A 24,953-nucleotide genomic window follows, 5' to 3' on the forward strand; every position below is an offset into this window, starting at 1 on the left:
GGAAAAGTAAATGTCTGCTATTTAGTGCCTAACGCTTTCTTTAAAGGGGTATTTTGGAGTGTCATTATTTAACTTTATTATTTCAGTCTGAAATTCTTTATTTTAATTGTATATCTATGTAGTAGGTATACTTTGTGTTATTTTATCAATATTACTGGTGTTTAGAAATATATTAAAAAAAATAATCATATGTATGTGTTGGGACGGGAAGTCTCCTGCATGTCTCTGGAGAGAGTGCTTCCCCTGCCTTATGCTAATCTCCAGGCAAGTCACTCAAAAGCTACTGTGTGGTTTCTAGATCCCTACCTCAGTGAGCACGACAATCATTCATGTCCACTGAGGTTCTCCCTGTTTACATGGATTGAGACCCTAGAGCTTGGCTCTGAGGTCGAGGGGGCATGCCCAGTGCACCCCTATTTTTCAGAGAGTGGCTACTGCCCTCTCTATTAAGGCTGTGGTAGACTGGCAGTTGCGGCAGCAATACATCTATAGTCAGGAGGGGTGAGTCCCTAGGCACGCTCCTGACCAAGTCTGTGCAGTCTGCCTTGCCTGTGGTCCTGTTGCCTTTGTCTGCCTGATGTGTGTGGGTGAGCCCGTGGGTGTACTGGGGAAGAATGGTGATTTGATTGAGCCAGTGTGAGGAATGCGAGCTGTTCTGTTGGACATCCCAGCTCCCCCGTGCCCCTCCCCATTTCATTGGAAAGGCCTGGTGGGCTGGGGTAGATACTCAGCTCTTATCTGAGTTTAGCTGCACTAACTCTGTGAAGAGGACCCTCTCCCACTGGTCAGGGCCTCCTGGGCTGGAGTTAATTAAAATTCCTCTTTAGGGAGTTGCACAGCCTGATACCAGGAAGGGGACCTGTGCATGCTTTACCCATGCATTGAACACGCCATGAATGGTTTGTGATTGGAGGTGTATTCAGGATGCAAAAGCAGCAGACCCTCTGATTGGATGAGCCTATCAATCAGAGGTGATAAAAGTCTGGCCTGAGTGGTCAGCTGTTGTTCAAGACTGGTCTATGACTGAAGAGGCGGCCACACCAGGTCTGTCTGAAGATAGCCAGGCACTACCCGCAGTGTGAAGGCAGGAGATAAGACTCTGTTCACTGCGCCTGGAGCTAAGACATCAGCAGCATGGAAAAAGACCAGCTGTTTCTGTGAGGCTTGGGGGAGCATGCACTTTTGACCAAGGCAATTACAGACAGCTACCCAAGGTGTGGAAAGGAAGCTTACAGCACATCAAAGGATTTGGTGTGGGAAGGAAGCTTGCGGCCCATCAAGAAAAGCTGGTGGAAGGAAGCTTGCAGCACATCAAGAGAGCCACAGAGGAGGAAGCTTGATTCTAGTCTTTGAAGGTGAGATCAACTCCTCTCTAACCTTCTCCCTTGCGCTGTGGAACCCTGTACAAGCAGTAGCTGGGAGTAGAGGCCAGTGAAACAGGCACCCATCTTTCTTTTTGTGATCTCTGATGGTATCAGGGTGAACTGGCACTCTGTCCATCCACCACCCTCCTACAGCTAGCCAGTGGCTACTAGAGTAGTGGGCCTCCAGTAAACTGTGCCAAGACATCAGGCACCTGTGATCAGATCCCTGACATCACTAGCGCGGTGTCCTCACTCCTGACAGGAGGGCACTTCTGTTGCTTTGGGTGGGGGGGTTATGGGGATGATCAAGAACATTTGAGTTCACATCATTTGCTGAAACTATGGGGCATATTATCAAGGACAGGCAATACATTATCGCCGCTTTTATCGGCAGGAAACTGCCGATAAAGCGGCGATAATGGCCTTGATAATATGCTCTATGAATTCCAATCGAAGCCCATGTTAGGTGTGTTCACATCTAACATGGGCTTCGATTGGAATTCATAGAGCATATTATCAAGGCCATTATCGCCGCTTTATCAGCAGTTTCCTGCCGATAAAAGCGGCGATAATGTATCGCCTGTCCTTGATAATATGCCCCTATATCCTTTCAATCCAAAGATTGGTATCAAGGCTCAAGTGAATGAGAGCAGCCCTGTCTGTGTAACATGGTCTGTAATATGTTATGCTTTTTGTGTGTTTTCATTTAACTGTGTTTTGATAGTGCTTGGTGTTTAGGCGCTATAATACTGTATGGGGTCAGAACTCTGTCCCAGAGGGTTGTAGAGACATCTGGTTTTCACTGATTATCCTAGTTTTATGTGTAGTATAATTATCTTGTGTGTATTAAAGTACTTTTCTTTTATAAAAAGTAAAGCACTGACTGGACATTGAGTTTAGTAGCTGGTGGTACGGTCTACACTGTATTCTGAATGTCTAACCCTACCTCACCTCCTTGAGTAAGCCTTGGACTGCTCTGTCTCGCTACCCTGAGAGTCAAGTGCTGGAGAGAAGTACCTGGTTATCCAGTTTTGGATCCACTAGTACTGAGGCCCCAGGACACCCATGAGGGAACACTCCAGTTGATGCGATTAGAGCGCAGTTACTTCTGAGTGCCCTGGTGCCCAGGAAGCCGGGTCTAACATTGGTGGCAAGCGGTGAGGGATCACTAGACTTCAGGCTCAGTGGACACTGAAGCCAGTTGATAATTCCAGCAGATTCAAATAAGCTATATGTAAAACGGCAAATAACATTGGAGAGGAATTGGAACTGCAGAACTTGACTGTGGAGCAATTAAAGAAAATGTGTGCTGAAAGGGGGTAGAAAGTCCCAAGGTCTAAGGACAGGGAGCACTTGATTAGCCACATGACAAAATGCTTTGAGCAAGAGGTCACTGTTGTACAATAGTTGGAGAGCACTGTTACCACAAGCCTGCCAAGTCAGTCAGTGCAGGCCTCTCCTGTACCAGCCCAAGGCTTTCCCCAAGGCTTTCCCCTATGCTTTCCATTAGATTTTCCCCTAGACCTGCCCCTAGAATTTCACCTCCCCCTATCTCCAGGGCTACCTTTTCCCCTGTCCCAGGATTTGCCTCCTTAGGAGGGACTGAGCTAGCAGAGACCATTAAACGTCAGCGGAAACTCCAGGAAGCAAAGGATTTAGCAGAGGAGAAAGCAAGGGTGTTTGAGAGGGAGAAGCTAAGGATGGCCCGCCAGGCAGAAGAGGAGCAGCGAAGAGTCAGACAGTTAGATTGGGCTTAGAAGGAGAAGGAGAGGGAAAGGGAGAGGCTGGAGAAAGAAAGGGAGAGACAGGAGAAAGAGAAGGAGAGGGAAAGGGAGAGGCTGGAGAAAGAAAGGGAGAGATAGGAGAAAGAAAATGATAGGGAATTGGAGAAAGAGCGGATAGCCCTGGAGAAAGAGAAGCTCAAGTTAGCAGCTGATAGAGGGGTTAGCTCTGTGGATGGTGAGTACACTTCAACGTCCCAGGGAAAGGAAAATACCACCAAGGTACCAAAAGAATTGATACACATGTATGTCCCTGGCACTGATATTCTCGGTTGGAAGCATGCCTTTCACCTAGCAGTTAAGGTCTTAATGGTCAGTCCAAAGCAGTGACTTTACTGAGTCGCCACCCTCAGGAAGGGACTGAAGTAATTGAAAGGATGCCTGAGAAAGACAGTCTGACATATGAGTGCATGAAGGATGCTTTGATTAGGCGGTTTGGGTTGAATCCAGCCCAGTACTTGCAGAGGTTCCGTCAGAACAAGAAGGCAGAGGGGGGTTCCCTTTGAGAATTGGGTCTATGACATAGTGAGAGACTGGAATCAGTGGGTGAGAGGGATGGAAACAAATGATTACCAGTCCCTAAATCAGGTAATGATTGCAGAGCGTCTCCGGGAGGACTGCTCTAATCCACTCAGACAGTATCTGTCTGACCTTCCTGAGAGGGATCCTGAGAAACGTGCAGTGATGGCAGATAAGTGGCTTGTCAACAGAGTAAACAGGGGGCAGGGACAACCCCTTTCCAAGCCCAAGGGGGAGAGGAACCCCCAGCAGGCTGGCCCTAAACCAGAGGGGAAGGGCGAAAACGGTTCCCAAGGCTCTCAGTCAGGACCAGAGTCTAAGGGGAACAGGGCCTCGAGTCAGCACCAGGAGAGGAAAGGAGGGAGGGGTCCTTGCACTCCCATGGTGAATAAATGCTATAAGTGCCACCAAGAGGGACACTTAACGCCAGACTGCCCAGTGATGGAAGTGGTGCCAGTGGCACCCGTGATAGCAAGTGTGCTTTCAGTGGGGGCAGACATGAAGGGAGGCCCAAGTGAGTTTAACTTAGTCACCAGGGACATCTGGGAACTCGACCCAGAACCCCTTAAGCATATTCACCCTAACTCAACATGGTATTTGAGTGTGGCAAGTATCAATGGAAGGAAGGTTCCTGCCATGAGGGATACTGGTGCCCACAGGACTATGGTTGAACGCAAATATCTCAAACCTGAAGAGATCATTCCTGGTTCCAAGGGGTATGGACTTGTAGCTAGTGGTGATGACATGGAGTACCCTCTTGCTAGAGTGCAAGTAGGGGTGAATGGCAAGAAGGCTATGGTCAATGTCGGGGTGCGAGAGAAGCAGAGTGCTGGGTGCTTTCTGGGGAATGACCTTGTTGAACCCAGGTTAGTACCAGGCCCTGAGGCCTATATGGCCTGGATTTCATCACCTGTGCTCAATAGGGCACAGACTGAAAAACTGCTTCCTAGTGAAGTGGGGACCACTCTAGTGGAAGATACACTAGACGGAAACAGGCCAGATCAAGAGCTAAGGGCAGATTCTGAGAAGGCACCTGTCCTGGTGTCTGCACCGCCTGCTCCCGTTAGAGAGGAGGGTGAGCATCCAGTGGCGGATAAGGTATTGGAGTCTGGGTCCCGTGAGGAGCTTTGTAAGGCACAGGCTGAGTGTCCTACACTTGTTGGCCTGCGGACGACTGCTCAGGAAAAGGTCTCTACTGGAGTAGTCGGAAAGCACAAGGTGGCTTGGGAAGATGGACTCCTTTACAGTGAGCCTGCTGACCCAGAGCCAGGAGCCAGCAAAAGGTTGGTGGTTCCTCAGGGGCACAGGAATTTCCTGCTGCAGCTAGCATATGAAGTACCCCTAACTGGTCACTTGGGCATCAAAAAGACAAAGGACAGGTTAGCACCTCTGTTTTACTGGCCAGGAATTGGTCAGGATATGGAGAGGTTTTGCCAAACCTGTCTGGTCTGTCAGGCCAGCAGCATGTCTGGTGGCCCGATGAAGGCACCCTTGGTTCCACTACCAGTCGTGGAGGTACCCTTATAGAGGGTGGCGCATCTTCCCAGGAATTACATGGTTTCTTTACTTGCAATGGCTGAAGAGTTGGAAGAGGAGAGTGAGTCTCTCCCTGATTTATTGCAAGGTGATGAGAGGATGGTTCAGTTGAGGGAGTTAAGCTTGCCTCTAAACTGACACCTGAACAGCAGGTGGAGTGTAAAGAGCTGCTGGGGAGATTTCCCCCATCTCTTTTCACTTACCCCTGGGTTGACGCCTGTCTGTGTGCTTGACATAGACACAGGGGACACCCTGCCTGCTAAGAAGCAGCCCAGGAAGGTGATCCGGACTGAAGAGTGTCAGAAGGCATTTGATGAATTAAAAACTGCACTATGCAAAACAAATGTGTTGAAGGCCCCTGATTACAGTCAGACCTTCATTGTGCAGACAGATGCTTCAGACAAGGGAGTTGGGGAAGTTTTTGCCTAGCTCAATCAGAAGGGAAGGGAGCATTCGGTGGCCTTTATCAGCCGCCGACTACTCCCCAGGGAGCAGAACTGGTCTGCGGTTGAAAAAGAATGCTTTGCCATAGTGTGTGTCCTTCTAAGATTCAAGCCTTACTTGTTTGGTGCAATGTTTGTGGCTCAGACAGATCACAAGCCCCTCAAGTGGCTCATGGCAATGAAGGGGGAGAACCCAAAGTTGCTTAGGTGGTCCATATCTCTGCAGGGACTAGATTTTACTGTGGAACATAAAGCAGGCTTACAGCACGGTAATGCAGATGGACTGTCCCGCCGGTTTATCCAATCAGATGATCGATCTTCTCCCACTGGGAAGTAAGTACCGGCCATTCTGATAGGGGGAGGGCATATGTTGGGACGGGAAGTCTCCTGCATGTCTCTGGAGAGGGTGCTTCCCTGCCTTATGCTAATCTCCAGGCAAGTCGCTCAAAAGCTACTGTATGCTTTCTAGATCCCTACCTCAGTGAGCATGACAATCATACATGTCCACTAGGGTTCTCCCTGTTTACATGGATTGAGACCCTAGAGCTTGGCTCTGAGGTCGAGGGGGCATGCCTAGTGCACCCCTATTTTTCAGAGAGTGGCTTCTGCCCTCTCTATTAAGGCTGTGGCACACTGACAGTGGTGGCAGCAATAAATCTATAGTCAGGAGGGGTGAGTCCCTAGGCACCCTCCTGACCACGTCTGTGCAGTCTGCCATGCCTGTGGTCCTGTTGCCTTTGTCTACCTGATGTGTGTGTGAGAGCCCGTGGGTGTACTGGGGAAGAATGGTGATTTTATTGAGCCAGTGTGAGGAATGCGAGCTGTTCTGCTGGACATCCCAGCTCCCCCGTGCCCCTCCCCATTTCCTTGGAAAGACCTGGTGGGCTGGGAAAGCCACTCAGCTCTTATCTGGGTTTGGCTGCACTAACTCTGGAAAGACAACCCTCCCCCACTGGTCAGGGACTCCTGGGCTGGAGTTGATTAAAATTCCTCTTTAGGGAGTTGCACAGCCTGATACCAGAAAGGGAACTTGGGCATGCTTTACCCATGCATTGAACACGGCATGAATGGTTTGTGATTGGAGGTGTATTCAGGAATCAAAAGTAGCAGACCCTCTGATTGGATGAGCCTATCAATCAGAGGTGATAAAAGTCTGGCCTGAGTGGTCAGTTCTTGTTCAAGACTGGTCTATGACTGAAGAGGCGGCCATACCAGGGCCGTCTGAAGATAGCCATGCTCGACCGAAGTGTGAAGTCAGGAGATAAGACTCTGTTCACTGTGTCTGGAACTAAGGCATCAGCAGCATGGGAAAAGACTCGCTGTTTCTGTGTGGCTTGGGGGGAGCGTGCCCTTTTGGCCAAGGAAATTACAGACAGCTGCCCAAGATGTGGAAAGGAAGCTTACAGCACATCAAAGGATTTGGTGTGGAAAGGAAGCTTGAGGCACATCAAGAAAAGCTGGTGGAAGGAAGCTTGCAGCACATCAAGAGAGCCACAGAGGAGGAAGCTAGATTCTGGTCTTTGAAGATGAGATCAAGTCCTCTCTAAGCTACTCCCTTGCGCTGTGGGAGCCTGTACAAGCAGTAGCTGGTAATAGAGGCCATTGAAACAGGCACCCACCTTTCTTTTTGTGATCTCTTAGGGTATCAGGGTGAACTGGCACTCTGTCCAGCCACTACCCTCCTACAGCTAGCCAGTGGCTACTGGACTAGTGGGACTCCAGTAAACTTTGCCAAGACATCAGGCACCTGTGATCAGATCCCTGACACCACTAGAGTGGTGTCCTCACTCACGACGGGAGGGCACTTCTGTTGCTTTGGGTGGGGTGTTATGGGGCTGATCAAGAACATTTGACTTCACATCATATGCTGAAACTATATCCTTTCAATCCAAAGATTGGTATCAAGGCTCTATTGAATGAGAGCAGCCCTGTGTAACATGGTCTGTAATATGCAATGCTTATTGTGTGTTTTCATGTTAACTGTGTTTTTATAGTGCTTGGCATCTAGGCACTATAATACTGTTTGGGATCAGAACTCTGTCCCAGAGGGTTGTAGAGACATCTGTTTTTCACTGTTTATCCTAGTTTTATGTGTAGTATACTTATCTTGTGTGTATTAAAGTACTTTTCTTTTATAAAAAGTAAAGCACTGACTGGACATTGACTTTATCAGCTGGTGGTACGGTTACACTGTATTCTGAATGTCTAACCCCACCTCACCTCCTTGAGTAAGCCTTGGACTGCTCTGTCTCGCTACCCTGAGAGAGTCACGTGCTGGAGAGGGGTACTTGGTTATCCAGTTTTGGGTCCACTAGTACTGAGGCCCCAGGACACCAGTGAGGGAACACTCCAGTTGATGAGATTGGAGCGCAGTTACCCCTTAGTGCCCTGGTGCCCAGTAAGCCGGGTCTAACAGTATGTGTGTAGGTAATAATATCATTAATCTGATTCAATTCAATAAGTTTTATTCGGTTAAAAGAAAGCAACCATAAAAGCACAATACATGATCAAAATACATCAGCCAAAATCGATTAAAAAACGGTCAACAATCAATTCAAATTACCTAATTTCATTAAATTATCATATAATTCCCAGCGAAGTAAACTTAAAATACATGGCACCACATCAGTTCTCTTAGGGCCTGATTCTGATGCGATTAGGAAAGCGTTCCCACCTAGGGCCTGATTCTGATGCAGTTAGGAAGGCCTCCTAATGGCATTTGCTCCTTCTAAATCGGATCGGGATCATGTCTTTCCGACCCAGCGCCCAATTATGGTGCAGTTAGGAACATATGCTCCCATTGAAGTCAATGGGAGTCCAACTAAATAGTATCTACAAGAATCCAGATGCATCGTACTCTGTCGGTCAGACTCTCCCGATCCTAGTGGGTTGGAAATCATTTCCAAACCAATTCGGTCAGGAAGCTTTCCAACCACCATCAGAATCAGGCCCTAAATGTAAACAGTTAACTCATAGCAGCATTTCATAAACAGTTGTTTAGCATAAACAATTTTTAAGTGGCAAGATCGAAACACATCAGCTTAGAAAGTGCAAAGTGCTCAGTTAATATAACCATCCCCAATCTTGGGGAGGGCTGGTCGATTTTATTAGAACATCATACTTTTCTTAGCATTGATTGAACTTAAAATAAATGTTGCGTCATGAAAACAAATCTCAGGTTCTCTTAGCATAAACAGTAGGCTCATAGCAGCATTAGTGGTTTTAGCATCATATCTTTTAAACAGTGGTTTAAGATAAGCAATTCTAAAAGTCAAATACAAATCAAATAAAAGTAAAAAGTCCAATGTGCTCTGCTTAGTATGCCCATCACAAGGGCATGGGGAGACAGGCTGCTGTTTCATTGTAGGCAATGCTACTAATTGGTGGGCAAGGCCTAACCTCATTCCTGTTAAGACATAGCGGGGGAGGGTCTCGTTGCAAGTGATAGAAAAATTTGAAAGCCATCAGTCTCCAAGGTGCTCTTTATCTCCAGTTTGGACAATCCTAATACTTCATTTGGGTTTTCCAGGATTGTTTGGTTGAATAAGTCTCTATAGGTATTGGCTAAATATTGAGCCAGGGATCTTAAGACAGTTATCCAATCGCAGGCAGTTGTTAATAATAGATTTAGTAAAAATGGTCTCCTCCTTTGACCATATGGATATCCATAACAGAAGGGATCTCAGTGCAGTAACATTTGTCAGATAATTAAGGCCCACTTTACGGTGAATGAGTTCAGAGGAAGCCGAAGCCGGAAGACATAAAAGCTTTTTTAAAAAGGAATTTTCTTCCGTTTGCAAGTCATAACTTGGGTGGTGTCCCGATACACCAGCCCCATAAAGTGCAACAGAGGTACATCTTGCTTTAAAAATATAGACCATGTCTTTAATGCGGCAATCCTCCAATTTAGATGCAAATTTTAAAACACCATACACACTTTTGGTCATTTTGGCCTGAACATTAGACAATTCACAGTTCCATTTCCCATCACAGGAGAAAGATAACCCTAGATAGCAAAAATTATCTACATTTTGCACTTTATTGCCATCAATAAAAAAGGGTTTCATACTCTTGAGTTTCGGACTGCATACCATTGTGAAAGTTTTGGCCTTATTGATCATCGGATTCCTCTTACTAATAAAATCAGCTAACCAATCAATTAACCTCTGGAGGCCTACCGGCATTCTGGATAGGAGCACAGCGTCATCCGTGTAAAGCAGGACTGGGACTTCTTTGCCCTCCACTGGTGGGGAATCCGCCTGTATCATTTTAAGTGCTGCATCCACTTCGTTAATAAATAGAGTAAAAAGCAATGGTGCTAGGACGCAGCCTTGGCGGATACTTCGTTTTACTCTAAAATTAGGGGTGCATTCGCCCATTTGGCCATACCGTACTTTAGTCGATACTTTCTCGTTCATCCTGGCTAAAAGATAGATAATGGGTTTCGGGGCACCAAGATTAAGTAAAACTGGCCATAAAATTGCATGATCCACTAAATCACAAGTGCAGCTAAGATCAACTAAACATAAAAAGAGCCGTCCCTGTTTAGCACGTGTGTATTTTTCAACTAAAAGCTCTAGGTTGATACACTGTTCTAACGTGCCTAGCCCCTTTCTAAAACCATACTGTGCTTGGGCCAATATATCATGCTCCACGACTCACTCTTCTAGTCTTATTAATAAAATCCTACTCATGATTTTTACTGAAGTCAAGTACGGAAATGGGCCAATTATTTTTGGCCTCAGATTTGTTACCCGTTTTTATAGATGGGTGTTGGACCTGCGATGGGCAAGCCCAGCACAAAGGGGGTAGCTTGGCTCAAGTGACAAGGCAAGTGAAGGCTTTAGTGCTAAGCCGGCTCTGACCCAATAATAACTTCCTGTACAGTCACCAAAAAGAAGGACACCACACCACTGCTGTAGAAAAATACGATTCCTTTATAAAAAAAACTCTGTGTTGTGAATAGGGTTCAGTTGGGAAAGCACATACACATTTCTTTTAGTCACACATTTCTGGGTTTCAGTTTTGAAATAAATACCATAAATAATATCAGGAATAAATATCACCAATAAATTGAATAAATATCAGGAATAAATATCACCAATAAATAGATTAAATATCAGGAATAAATATCACTTTTGCATAGCAGAATAAATACTGGTTCATTTAACTAAACAAACACATGTTCATTCTGGTATCGCTGCCACCAGTTAAATACTTCAGAAACATTACACTTGCAATACGTTTCAGTTTGGAAAGATAACTCTTACAGTTTGTGTTGGTTTCAATGATAATGCATACGGGCTTCTCTGGGTACAGAAGGAGTTTTGGGACTCTTTAAGGTTCATTCGGGGAGTATGCGCGTGTATCTAAAAGGCAAGGAAACACAGTGAATACTTCATTTACACTCTGCTGCCACCGGGATGAGATCTCTGCTTGTCGGTGGGGTCTAAGCGCGCCTACGGGCTTTGTCACCGCTAGCACTCAGGCAGCACCAGTTCAAAGTCTTTAGACTGACGAACGGGCTGCCCGAGAGGTCACACAAGCTTCGCGCTCAGTCAAATAAATGCCGGTTCACAGTTCCTTCACAACGCTGCTCCCCACCTGAAGAAACGGGCCCACCTCACATCGGCTGCAATCGGGAAGCGATTTAGTCAGGGCACAGCACTTCTCACGCCAGCGACGGGGTTCTCAGGGGCTCCACAGACCTCCCTCTGACTTCCTCATACAGGGGTGGTTCCCGCCCACAGCTACAGCTCCCGATTCACTGGGGAGGGGCAGAGACACTAGTCCGGCCCAACGAAGGCCGGCCTTTCCCCGCCCCGGCGCACCACCTCACCTTCAGTCCGCGCAGGAAGCACTCTACGCCGGTAGGGCTCGAGGCGTCCGAGCTCCTCGCTGGAGGCGCCTGTCGCGAAGGGGGCACAGAAGACGATCGCGGTCGCGGCGAACTTGCTCTCGCCTCACGACACGCGGAGTCTGTCGCGATTCACCACCAGGGGGGGCGGGGAGGCACACGAAATTGGCCACAGTCTCTTGGGGGTAATGAGGCACTCGCTGGGCAGGCGCTGTAGGCGCAAGGTCACCGCTCATGCAGTTGACTGGAACGCCAATCAGAATCAACGCCAATGACCTTTGCTACTCTTACTCTTCCTCTCTCTCTTACTCACTCTTTCTCTCTCTCTCTCTAAAATGGCCGCCAGGGACTGGACCTTATATAGCCAGTGCCCTGAGGCGCTGGCACGTGCCAGAAGGTTCTACAACCTTCTCTGGCTATGTCAATGACATGGCACTTTTGAGGTGTATTTAGGACCCTATCAGCCACCATACCGTGGTTCTAGAGCAGCCATTTTGTGTACCTGAGGGAAATAAAGGAATTCCTGTCAGGAATGTGCGCCAGACAAAAGGGCGCCAAAACCTCGAAAGGCCAGAGTTCATGGAGGCTCCAAGGGGAGTCACTCACATTAGGGAAAAGGATGGCCACCATTTTAGGGCCATTCATACAGGTTGCCAATCCCAGTCTATAATGCCACAGGATTCGCCAGGCGCCTTGTAAATAGGTGCCAAAAACCTTGTGAGCAACTGGGCGTCAAGGAACATCTAGCCCCATGAAACAGCACATAAAAAGTCCTGGCAGACAAAGAAAAGCGACAAATTTTGGGAGGTACAGGGGAACAAAGAAATCATAGTGGTGAGGGGACTCTCAGAAGCAGACGGGTCTAACAATGGGGATAATAACAGATTCCCCCCAAGTAGACGCGGGACACTCCGTTACTGTAGCATTAAAAACTCTTGTTAATATCGGGCCTCATAGTTCCGGCACAGTTTTGTATACGTTGATGGGGACAGAACAACAAAAGAGTACCAGAGGGTCTGAGAAAGAGAAGAGGGTTTGTAGTGTGCAAAACTCAAACAGGCAACAAAAGGCCCCTATACTAACCTATAGAAACAGTATTCAATGACATCCTAGTGGATGGTCAGAGATACCCATCAGTCACCACTCGGAACCGCCCTTCATCATCTGGGAGTCTTCCAAAACCATCCACATAGATGTGTTCTTTTCAAGCAGAAAGAGACCAAGATGTGGAATAGATCTCTTCTACTGAAAGAGTAGTAGTATGGTATACCACTTCTCAAGACCAATAAGTGGTGGAGTGCGGTGTGACTGGAAGAGTGCAGTGCAAAAAAAGTTATGTGCAAAAATGATATTGAAAAAGTGCATACAATTGGATGAGGGAGTATAGAACAGACTTTATTCAGGTGATACTCACTCTGCCAATAATAAAAATCTTATGTTCAGACAATTTAAGAAATGCGCTGTCTAGAGGTGGAACCAGGTCGACATGTTTCAGCAATATGTGGACAAAGGTGTCCTTGCTTTCTTCAGGACCTTACAACAAAGAAATGCTACTGCATATATTAAAAGAAATAATAATGAGTGAAAGCTCATACTCCTACTCCTACCTAACACTACTTATACTATAGAGAGCATATTGGATCTCATAGATCCCTTGGAATAGCCTAACCCCCCCATACCTGAGTATGAGGTATCAGGAAGCCAGCCTTTGCAGAACAGGTTATGATAATTTGCAGGATGTAGGTCAGAGTCAGCAGGACTGCATCTCAGGTAAAGTGCATCACGTTCCAAGACAATCCCAGCAGAAGTCTCCTCTGGTGAATATAATGCAGAGGTTGTTTATATAATAAAAGCACTGTTCCAATCACACTGTGTCAAAGGTGCAGAGCTGATGTGATGGTTAGTCTGGAGCTGAAAAGCTGTCTCCAACAGTACAAATAAATACAAGGATATTGCTTTCTATGTGCCTAGACTTGTACAGAGTGTATGAATAACATGATAATAATGCTTGCTAAGACATGCACTACATGTATAATAATTCCTCAGTACATTATTGTGTAAGCACAGAGCATGTAAAAAGTCACCATTAGAAGAAGATGTCAACCTAAAACGTGAATCTAAAATGGAGACTTAGAGCGGGCCATGCTGTGCTCCACCGCAGCTTGTTACAAAATAGTAAAACTCTACAGAAACATCACATGGGAGAATTTTAAAATTTTATAGGGTGGTGGTGATGAAGGGAAATCCAGTGAGTGAGTAACAAGGAGAGAGATGGAAAAGGAAGACATTACACATACACTTTAAAAGGACATTTTAATACATTTTGCAGTAGGATGGTACCACTACTGGGTGATGCCTAATGCTACTACCTTCCCAAAAGGAACCATCTGCTCTGGAGAGGCAGCTATACTACAACAATGTCTTATGTTTTTACGGATGCTAATTTTATAACTCAGAATGCGTGTTTTTGAGGGGTTGTTTTGCTGTGTGGTCTGCAGGGGAAGGTGTGTAGTGTACTATTTGTATATCACTGTGTGTATCTATGTAAGTTTGTGTATTGTGTGTCTTTGTGGAAGTGAAATATGGAATAACAGATTGATGCTGTATTCTTGGTAGTATACAGGGTACCAGTGGAATTTCAGTTTAGACCCTGGCCCACCCATCACCTCACTGTGGAGCTCTATATTGATTGTAATTAATAGCATATACTTACTTTCTCATAGCTGCTGATCCCTGTGATCTGTGATGGTGTGTAAGAAGTATTTGTCAAGATCTTTTCACTACAATCATTCAGTCCAGTCCAGCTGGCACTGTGCCAGAAAGAAGTGTAGGGTACTTTAAGCAATCCATTTTGGGGAACTCCCATAGTTAATTTGCAGAAAAGTCTTCATTTCAATGGGGCTGCAGGGTTTTCTGTACATGAGATGACTAAAGTAAGAAATGTGTATGATGCTAGAGCCAACAAAGACATGAAATTTAATTGTCAACAGTAGGATGAAGGATTTAATGACATACGAGTGTTTTTACAATGTCTTTGTTCATCTTCTCTGTTCTGTGTTCTCCCTTTTCTAGGGTTACTGCCTATTTTGGCTTGTTGGAGATCTGTCGTCCCAAGGCAGGGGAAACCGTTCTTGTGAATGCTGCAGCAGGGGCCGTTGGTTCAGTTGTGGGACAAATTGCAAAAATCAAAGTAGGTAATATCATAGAGGTTCTGTGGAACACACTAAAACTAACTACCAGTCACTAATGTTCCTCGAATGTGTTACCTGCATGTGCGGTTTAGTAAGAAGAGACTATAACTGTTCCTGTTGTCCATGTATAAAAACATTTTTCTATGTTTAAATAGTTTTAGAAGCACTCCCATCGTTTTTGAAAAAACACTCATGCCCCTTTGCTGAAAGTCAATACTGCAGTGCCTAAGCCTATTGTTTAGGTGACAATGTGTGGTGAATTTATTTCTGCCTTTCATCACTGTGTTGCTATACCTTCCACATTACTGAGTGTAGAGTACTACTCCTTAGATCATTCTCTGCAGTGGATTGCTGATACTGTCATGCTAGACAATGACACAACCAACCTTGTGGTAAATCTGACAGACACTCTTCTATTGAAAGAACACTTGACATTATAAATAAGTCTGTGATCATTCTATCACCTAGGTCAGAAAGAAAAGACAGCACTTGACGAGTTAAGAGTTGATCTAAATTTTATTAAAAAACTAGCAGACAAGTGGTGCCGCTGTCCTTTACATAAAAGAAATGTAACATCAGGAATGTCTACGCCTATTGGGTGACAGCAGTACTTACAAGACCCTGACTTCAAACCCTACTACCAGTTTGTACAAAAAGACAAAATGTATGGCGCAAACCTCTGTAACATCTTGGCCGTTACCAGACCCCTAGCAAAGAAAACCCATCCTCAATATATTTAATGGGGGTCTACCTCCAGTTAAAGGCCACTATCCTTGCGGTAATTGTATCATGTGCCACCTAACCCCTGTCACAGAAAGCATCAATCTTGGCTTTAATTCTCTTTGGGTTCTTAACAACATGGATTAAACCCATATCAGTTGACCGGGGGTGAGTGCTTGTATTGTCAACGCTCCGTCCATCATTTCCTTTGGTTTTTCTTTGTTCGCCATAAGTTGGCAGGGTATGCTCAGACGTGAGTCCCTTGCTCACTTTGCCACTGGATTCAAGCAAGCCGGGCTGAAGATGGCTGAAATGCCCGAAACCGGTCCTCGGTAGCTTGTTTCCGGTCCAGGGAAGGCATGGCTTGGCAGTTCGGGCTGGACTGTTCCCATGAGGCACAGGGTCAGACTGATTAGCATATGGCCATGTCTGAACTAGGGTGGCAGAGTGGGCTAAAGAACGGTGATAGATTAAACCCAGAACAGTTGACTGGGGGTGAGTGCTTGTATTGTCAACGCTCTGTCCATCATTTCCTTTGGTTTTTCTTAACAACATACCACCAGCAACTCCAAAAGTTTGATTTACCTAATCATATACCCTTGCAGTCAGGAAAATGTGTGCATGACCACTAGAAAAATCAAGATCAGAATCAGTGAACACAGAAGTAACACATAGTGCATAACATCAATGACTACATTAATTTATCATTTTTCACAAGCCGCTCATACTACAGAGAACCTTCAACCAGTGGTGATCAACAAACCATGGATAGCCAGAAACAACAATAGAGTGGAAAACACATTACTCAAGCAGGAACAATGTTGGATTCACATACTGGGACTTCATGTATCAGCTCAATGATGATATTCTTTGGCAGCATTTAAACACTATTTAATTATGGTCAGACTTGAGTATAGATTTTGTTTCATATTTTACACTTAATCATTGTGCCATGCTTGGCTGGCTATATTGCAAATACACATTCAGAGAACATCTAATTTACAATTTCAAGTGAAATGTATTTCCATACCTCAATAGGGCGATGACCAAATACCATGTTGTCAGTAATGATCCGATTCATGCAACTAGTAGCAGCATCATGTATTTATGACCCTTGAAATCACTATCATCCATAGTACTAAATACAAAATTACTATATCTTGAGCACCACTCTAACCATTCAGTTTCAGATACAGAGGATTTCCTGTTTTCCAAGTTTTGTCATAATATTATGTGCATAGTAAATCTGCTAAACAACAATGTCTCCTAGCTGTACTCTGAATACATCTTTTTGAAAGCAAAGGAAATCAGCATTTTAGCTGTTTTATAAGACACAAGCAATTGGTGTTCCTTACACGCACTTCTTGTTGTTGGGACACAACACCCAGACGTCAGACACCGCGGGGTTTATAGCATGTCCTGATGTCACACTCTGAAAACTTTGCTTCAACACTGCAGAACCCTTGCATAAAGACTTGTTCAGCCTATTCGGGCTTACGATGGATTGACATCAGCAGTGACTGTGTCCCTTGAAGACATGAGTGACTTCACCGTGGCCCATTTGTTTTTATTAGTAGCCCACCAGCCTCTCTTTTTAATCACACGTTAGTAACCAATAAGAACCTCTGTTTTTTCACTAACCTACAGTGGTAATCACCTCGATATTCAGATGGATGACATACTAATTTGATTTGTCTGCACGTAGAAGAGTCGGCCTCGGCCAGTGGTAATGTTAATACTCCATTACCATCAAACCTTCTAATTTTTAACCTCTCATGGCTATCCTGAATAAAGTTAGTACACAGGCTATATCCCTAGGCAGTGCATCTTCTTCTTACTATTTTGATCCATACTTATGATATCATGCACTTCGACTGGATCGTGTAGCCCACTCCAATACTACTAGATGTTGTGAATGTGGGAAAAAGTCCTGTGATGACGCATGCTATAGATAGTGGGTGACGGTTACTTTTCCCAATTTGGGGGATTGCTGGTCTCCAAAATAAGACCAAAACAATTTTTCGCTATCACAACTGTTTTGTTCTGATGCTCAGTAATCCACATGTGTAGGATGGAAACTTTCACCCGAGCCTTAATCTGTTCTTACTGCCTGCTAACTGGAAACCTTGAGTGAGGGCTTCAGCCTTATCAGTTGGCAGCCTAGGCTTTGCAATGTGCTACACTGTTGAGACTTATTTAGAGGAGGCAGCTGTGCTCTCCTGAGGTCTTTACAAACACCCAGATAACTTTGTTGACAGTTGATAGTTCTGTCCCTGGGTCATTTGTCTAGGTGAATTTGTTTGGTTATTTCTACAGTCAGTATTTTATTGTTTATTATTTATTGATGATCTCTTACCGGTGGCCACAGTGGAGGTTACAAAGGACTTAGCTGCCTACCAGCTCTACCAAAAAGTGGCTAACCCCACTCACATGAAACTGCACCTATTAAACCCTATCTGCTCCAATTTGGAGGACTTAGTGGGAGGGAATCTGATTCCAGTACCATGGTCTGATCAATTTTTTATCCCACTTCTCTGGACCCCCAATTCCACAGTGTTCCACGCTAAACCTATCTGCTCACGGCTACATCTCTGGCCTAAACTATTGATGGAACAATGGATTTAAGAGCTAGAAAAAATGAAGCCAGTGCCCAATTCTGATGCTATCATCGCTAATGAAAATGTTAACAAATGAATAGAAGACTCTCTAGATCTGCTTCTTCCCATGAAATCAAACCAGGTGAACAAAGGTAGTAATAGAATGGCATCGTACTCTTCAAAACTTCCGGAACTAAAACAAACTTGTTAGAAGTTAGAAAGAACCTGGAGGAAGGATTTTTCTCCAGATAACAAACTGAAATATAGGGAGGCTATTAAATCATACAAAGCTGAAATTAAATTAGCCCAGGCGGCCTATTACGAAGATAACATTTCATTGGCAGGCAACTCTGCACGTAAGATCTTTCGTATACCTAAAACCCTCCTCAGAGTCCCCCCTCCTCCAGTGGCCTTCGATACTTCAGGCTCACGCTGCAATAAACTTGCAGAGTTTTTCCTCAATAAAATACAAACTATATATACTTCATTTCCCCAGCCAGAGGGCCAAATACGGGATACTAGTCCTTTTAGCAAAGATTCCTATTTGGAGACTATTTCTCTGATGGATAGTGAGGCACTTGATAGCATCCTGTCTCAGGTGAAAAGCGGGTCACCCAAAGATCCAGCACCCTTAAAAAATTTGAAACAAGTGGCTAGAACAGTCTCCCCTAATATTTTGGAGCTGATCAACGCCTCTTTTGTCTCTGGAGTGGTCCCCCCATCCTGGAAGGAAGCGATTGTGAGGGCACTCCTAAAAAAAAAACAGCCTGGACCCTGACTCCCTGGGAAATTACCGTCCCATTTCACTTCTCCAAGGGATCAGCAAAATAGCAGAAGAAAATGTAAACTCAGTGCTGGCAACCTTTTTAGAGACCCATAAAGTCCTTCACCCGTCTCGAATGGGTTTCCACCCATTGCAAGGTACAGAAACGGCCCTGCTCTCAGTTGTGGAAAAGTAAAAAAAAATCTTTGACTCCAGAGGCACTACTGTGGTCATTTTCTTGGACCTCAGTGCAGCCTTCGACATGGTTAACCACCAAATCTTGGTCCAAAAACGTAGAAGATTGGGGGTGAGCTGGGTCGCTCTGGCTTGGTTGCAATCTTTCCTGAGTGATGGCTTCTTTCAGGTTTTCGACGCCGATGTGGCCTCAAAACAGTTGCCTCTCTGCTGCGGGATTCTTCAGTGTCATCCTTGAGTCCCACCTTGTTCAACGTTTATATGAGCCCTTTTTACGAAGTTGGTTTTGTCTTTTGGGGTACACATAGTGACGTATGTAGATGACACCCAACTTGTGGTGGGACTCAACCACGCCGACAACTCGTCCCCCAGCCTTCAGCCGTGCTTGGAAGAGATAGCTAAATGGATGGATGACTCCTTTTTTAAATTAAAGGGGGAAAAACTGAGATGATGATCCTGGGGAATCGGTCACCCATCAACTTCAATGCAATGTGGCTGACTACATTGGGTCCTGTTCCAACTCCCAAGCCCCATATAATGAGCCTGGGTTTCTGGCTAGACCAACACCTGGCTTTCAAGGCTCAGGCACGTAAGGTGGTGGTCTTGTGCTATGGTATCTTGAGGCTGCTCCGGAAAGTCCTCCTCCCTTTTCAGGATAGGAAACTCATGGTTCAGGCTCTTATTCTGATGCTTCTGGAATACGGAAATGCCCTTTATTTAGCAGCCCCATGCGCAACTCTTTCCAAACTTCAGACAATACGGAATTGGGCCGCCAAAATTCTTCTGGATATTCCGAAACACCAATCACCAAAACCTGCCCTGAAATCTCTCTACTGGCTTCCTTTAAGGGGGAGACTTAATTTCAAGGCGAAAAGTCTTTTGACTTGGTTCTATGCTGTCTCATAGAGACATGGATAAATGATAACTCAGACCATATACTAGATAAGTTCCTCCCATCTAACTACTCTAGCATAAGTTCCTATCGGCATGAGTAACTGGAGTAGGTGGAGTGTGATCTTTTATCAAAGTAAACTAATGTTATAAAACACTATTCAGCACTCATTTCCAACCCTTGCATGTAAATTTAAAATGAGTCAAAAAATTATATGTTACTCATTTATTGCACCCCACAAACTAGGATAGATCACACACCCTTATTAATAGAAGACATTCTCATATTTGTTCAGAATAAGGAATATGCCATAGTTCGATGATACTTTGGCTTCAATTATTTATTTATTTATCTGAAAAGTTTTACAAAGCATGAACATGAGCCATCAGGGTATCAAAGCGCTGTACACAGAAGCAGACAAGATAAGCAGGTAAAGGTGTAAAATACTAACAATATAAGAAGTTAAACGAAGACAATGCAAAGAAAAGAACAGCCGGCATCATATTAGATCTAAAGAAGCAAAGCATTGCATAGTTGAGTGATATTTCAGTGCTGTAAACAGGAAATAAATGTTAGTTTGGGTGACTTCAAGTCTATTGTTGCAGGTAGCTATTTGGGAGCAACACCTTTGACTTATTTTTTGAATGAGGAGGTCGTAGGATTAGCTCTGATTTCGGGAGGAAGAGCGTACCATATTCCTGGAGCAAGACCGGAGGAGGCACGGGTATAAGTTAATTGCTATTTTCATTTCATTCATTTAATCTTTATTTCGGCTCTTTTTGGCCATAAAAGATACATTATAACACAAGACATTATACACGTAAATACACATACCAGTAGGAAGCAGAAATTATACATTCCAAGAATTAGAACATAAAAAGCCATCCCTGTTAAAAAAAGTCATCCCTGTTAAAATAGGCATAATAGATAAAAATCGAGTATATTTACAGTTTTCATCTCCAGCATATCTCATAGCCTCCTAACCTTTATCAAATATACACATGTATGCTAACTATAGATCAAGAGCCATGTTTTTCCGTGTATACCCAAAATTCAATAGGAATCTGCTAACGCAAAACACTATAAGGCGTCTAGTGTCAGTTTTAACAATCCTATATACTTCCTGGTATGATCGAATACCTAAGGCTTTACACAGGGGTTTGATCCATCTTTTCCTAGCTTGGTCGTAGGCAGTACAAAAAAACAGTATGTGAATATCATCTTCTCTTAGATTTAGTTCACAACATGTACAATTAGTACTTTTTGGTTGCCCTAGGAACTTGTCCCATTTCGCTAGTATTACTTTTGTTTTTAATATACCGTATCTAAATTTTAAATACAGGCTTTTTGCTAGGGCTGGTTGTATTTCATTTAAAAATTCCTCAAACAATGGAGTATCCTTAAAATCAACAAAACTGCGTGTAATGGATCCACATGGATGGTTATTTTGGTAATTGTGTGTTATATAGAACCAAAATTGATTCTTAACCTGGATCTTAGATCTCTGTGTCAGACAAGATGGATCATCCCAATAATGAGCAAGGCCTAATCGATGGAACCAATTGTTAACATGTTTAAGCCAAGGGTTTGTATTGTAAGAATCCAGACTCTTGACTTCTATAATACCTTGTCTATAGTCTATGAGTTCAGGAGTACTCCAGAGTCTGACCCAAAATAACAGTGGCCTAAGTAGTGGAATATGATCTGTTCTTTTCATATTTAAATCCAAAAACATTGGTACAAGTGGAGTACGTTTGGGCAATTTCAATAACCTTCTAAAAAAGTTATTTTCGCAAGTCATAAAGATGTTACATGCTTTTATGCCCCAGATTTCTGCTCCATATAAAGCACCAGATTGAGCCTTAAATTTGTAAACTTCTAGCGCTTGTGAAATGGACTTATTTAAACTTGCCCCATGGCGCTTTATAATTGGCAAAGAGCTCTGGTTATATATAGTTTTGCTCTTTTCAATTTGTGTACTCCATGAGGTTTTAGAATCTAGGGAGACACCCAAATACGAAAGATTTGTTACCAGTTCAAGTCTTTGATTATTTAGAAAGAATTGCCCATTAAAGGTTTTGTGTGGATTTATAGACATACATTTGGGTTTTTTCGCATTTATTTCAAGACCTTTTGAGTCACAGTATGTTTTAAAGGTGTTCAAAAGGGTTTGAAGGCCCATGGGCGTTTGCGAGATCAGGATTGAATCGTCCGCAAATAAAAGGGATGGGACCCTCACACCATTCAGCTTTGGGGAGTCATTACTACACCTATCTAAAATTTCGGGGATGTCGTTGACAAATAAAGAAAAAAGTGTTGGAGCCAACACACATCCTTGGCGGATCCCACGTCTAATAGGTATGGGTTCGGTTAATTCCCCTTTCGGGCCCCAACGCACTCTAGCAAAATTATTTTCATGTAATCTTACTATCTGCTGGATTATACACGTTGGTAATCCCAATGCAAACAAACAATCCCATAAACGATCCCGCTGAACTAAATCAAAAGCTGCCCTGAGATCAACAAAAGCTACATAAATATGTCCCTTTAATAAAAAGACATATTTCCAACAAATGCAACAAAACCTAAAAACCTGATCTATCGTACTTATGTTCCGTCTAAAGCCTGCTTGGAACTTAGTAAGAATCTTATTCTCATCAATCCATGTTTCCATTCGATTTAAAAGATGCCTTGAAAAAACTTTTTGTAAAATGTCCAAAAGACAAATGGGACGATAGTTGGAAGGATCATGCCGATCCCCCTTTTTAAAAACTAATATAATTTCTGCTCCCCCGCCAGCTGTGTGGTAATTTCCCACCGGCAACTATTATATTAAAAAGCTTATTTATATATGCCGCCCAAATGCTGGTCTCATGCTTGTATAAGTCCCCAGATATTTTATCTAAACCTGGGGCTTTACCATTTTCACTGCAATTAATGCTAACTCGGTTTCCTCGAGAGTAAACTCTATAATGTTAGGTGATGACTCCAGCCATGGGCTATTTGAAATTTTGTGGTTCCAACAGTAGAGTGTTAGAGCTTCTTAGGTTCTAATTCAAACCAGATAGTTCGAGTTCTTTTGCCAGGTTAGCAGGGGTGTATTAATGAAGCACTTTGTGTGTCAAGCAGGCTCTCTTGAACCAAATCCTTGCTTCAAGTGAAAGCGTTGAATTAGATCTGGTGGGATGTGAACACGTTTTCGTGATCTTTGGGCTAGACCAAACCCAGGGCTCTCTTGTGAATTTCGTTAGGGATTTTGAAATCTTAAATCTAAAAGTAACAAACGATGGGACCATGCATAAGTCAAGGCACCTTCTTTATGCTATCCTGGGCCCCTCAATCATTTGTAGAGCTGATCTGGCCTTAGCATGGTCAGACTACCTTTGTCTTTGGCAACACCTAAACCCCAAAACATATGTTTTTAAAGATGCTGGTAATCAGTGAATCTCTTAGAAGCCTCTGCTCAAGTTACCTCTTCTTTCCAGGCTGATAAAATATCAGCCCGCACTCTAAATGCTGATAAGGCTCTGGAACACAGTCATGATTCAACATCTCTTCTTGACCCCTTATGTCCTGAAAAAATGATTAATTGTGACATCAATCACTCTGCTAATACAATTCATAAATTACTCCGAGTCTAGCAGCACTCATGTTAGAGACCAGAAGGGATGAAATGCAGTGTAGACTAAAATATACACAGGATGCAAAGCAAATCTATATCTCTACTCTTTCTATAAAAAATAAACGTGCAAAGAAAAATATGACTATTACAATCAGCGCTTATTAAATGCACAGAGTAAGCAAACAGAATTATCACGAGTACACGAAGAGCTGTCTGCCACGGGGAATTCTAGTCTCTCTCTGCACTCAGCTCCCTGACTTTTTCCCCACAAAAATTGAAGATATTAGATTTTGAAGGGGGTGCGGAAATTAATCTCCTATTTCCCTAACATAGGAAGGGACAGATCCCTGAAAAGTCATGTTCCCCCCGAGAAGATCCACAATACCCTGATGTATTTAATTGAAGTTTACAATCTGGAAGAAGTAGAACCAATCGGAATAAAATCATTAAACAACGGAGTCCAGCTTCATCTCAAAATCACACTTCACTCTTCAACTGTTCTCTCACTCAGGGCACTGTTCATGGAAATAGGCTACGGTAAAACCTCCGTTAAACAAGCATTGGAAATGCAATAGGTCTCGGATTTATTTGAGTTAGAGCTAATGGCATTGTAAATGGCAATGTCTTTTAGCCATGTGTTATGGAGTGTATACATGTGGTGTGTAATGGAATTATGTGGTATGGATTGGAATTGTTCACCCTGCGCACTCACTGCTCTGCACTCACTGCTCTGCACTCACTGCTCTGCACTCACTGCTCTGCACTCACTACTCACTACTCTGCACTCACTACTCACTACTCTGCACTCACTACTCACTACTCTGCACTCACTACTCACTACTCTGCACTCACTGCTCACTACTCTATACTCACTACTCTATACTCACTACTGTGCACTCACTACTGTGCACTCACTACTGTGCACTCACTACTGTGCACTCACTACTGTGCACTCACTACTGTGCACTCACTACTCACTACTGTGCACTCACTACTCACTACTGTGCACTCACTACTGTGCACTCACTACTCACTACTGTGCACTCACTACTCACTGCACTCACTACTCACTACTCTGCACTCACTACTCTGCACTCACTACTCACTACTCTGCACTCACTAGTCTGCACTCACTACTCACTACTGTGCACTCACTACTCTGCACTCACTACTCTGCACTCACTACTCTGGACTCAGGACTCACTACTCTGTACTCACTACTCTGCACTCACTACTCACTACTCTGCACTCACTACTCTGCACTCACTACTCTGCACTCACTACTCTGCACTCACTACTCTGCACTCACTACTCACTACTCTGCACTCACTACTCACTACTCTGCACTCACTACTCTGCACTCACTACTCACTACTCTGCACTCACTACTCTGCACTCACTACTCTGCACTCACTACTCACTACTCTGCACTCACTACTCACTACTCTGCACTCACTACTCTGCACTCACCAC

At 44.1% G+C, this 24,953-nt stretch overlaps 1 protein-coding gene across 2 annotated transcripts in view; it reads left to right on the top strand.

Moving 5' to 3' along the window:
* LOC147727410 (prostaglandin reductase 1-like) overlaps window positions 1-24,953 on the top strand; it is a 437,573-nt gene that overhangs the window by 203,383 nt on the left and 209,237 nt on the right. For both annotated transcript variants that reach the window (XM_086961489.1, XM_086961490.1), the window contains one exon: window positions 14,573-14,690. In XM_086961489.1, coding sequence (XP_086817615.1) covers window positions 14,573-14,690 — 118 coding nt within the window. The remainder of the gene's footprint in view (window positions 1-14,572; window positions 14,691-24,953) is intronic.

The sequence above is a fragment of the Lissotriton vulgaris genome, chromosome 3_1, assembly GCF_964263255.1.
Source record: "Lissotriton vulgaris chromosome 3_1, aLisVul1.2, whole genome shotgun sequence".
Classification (NCBI taxonomy): Eukaryota; Metazoa; Chordata; class Amphibia; order Caudata; family Salamandridae; genus Lissotriton; species Lissotriton vulgaris.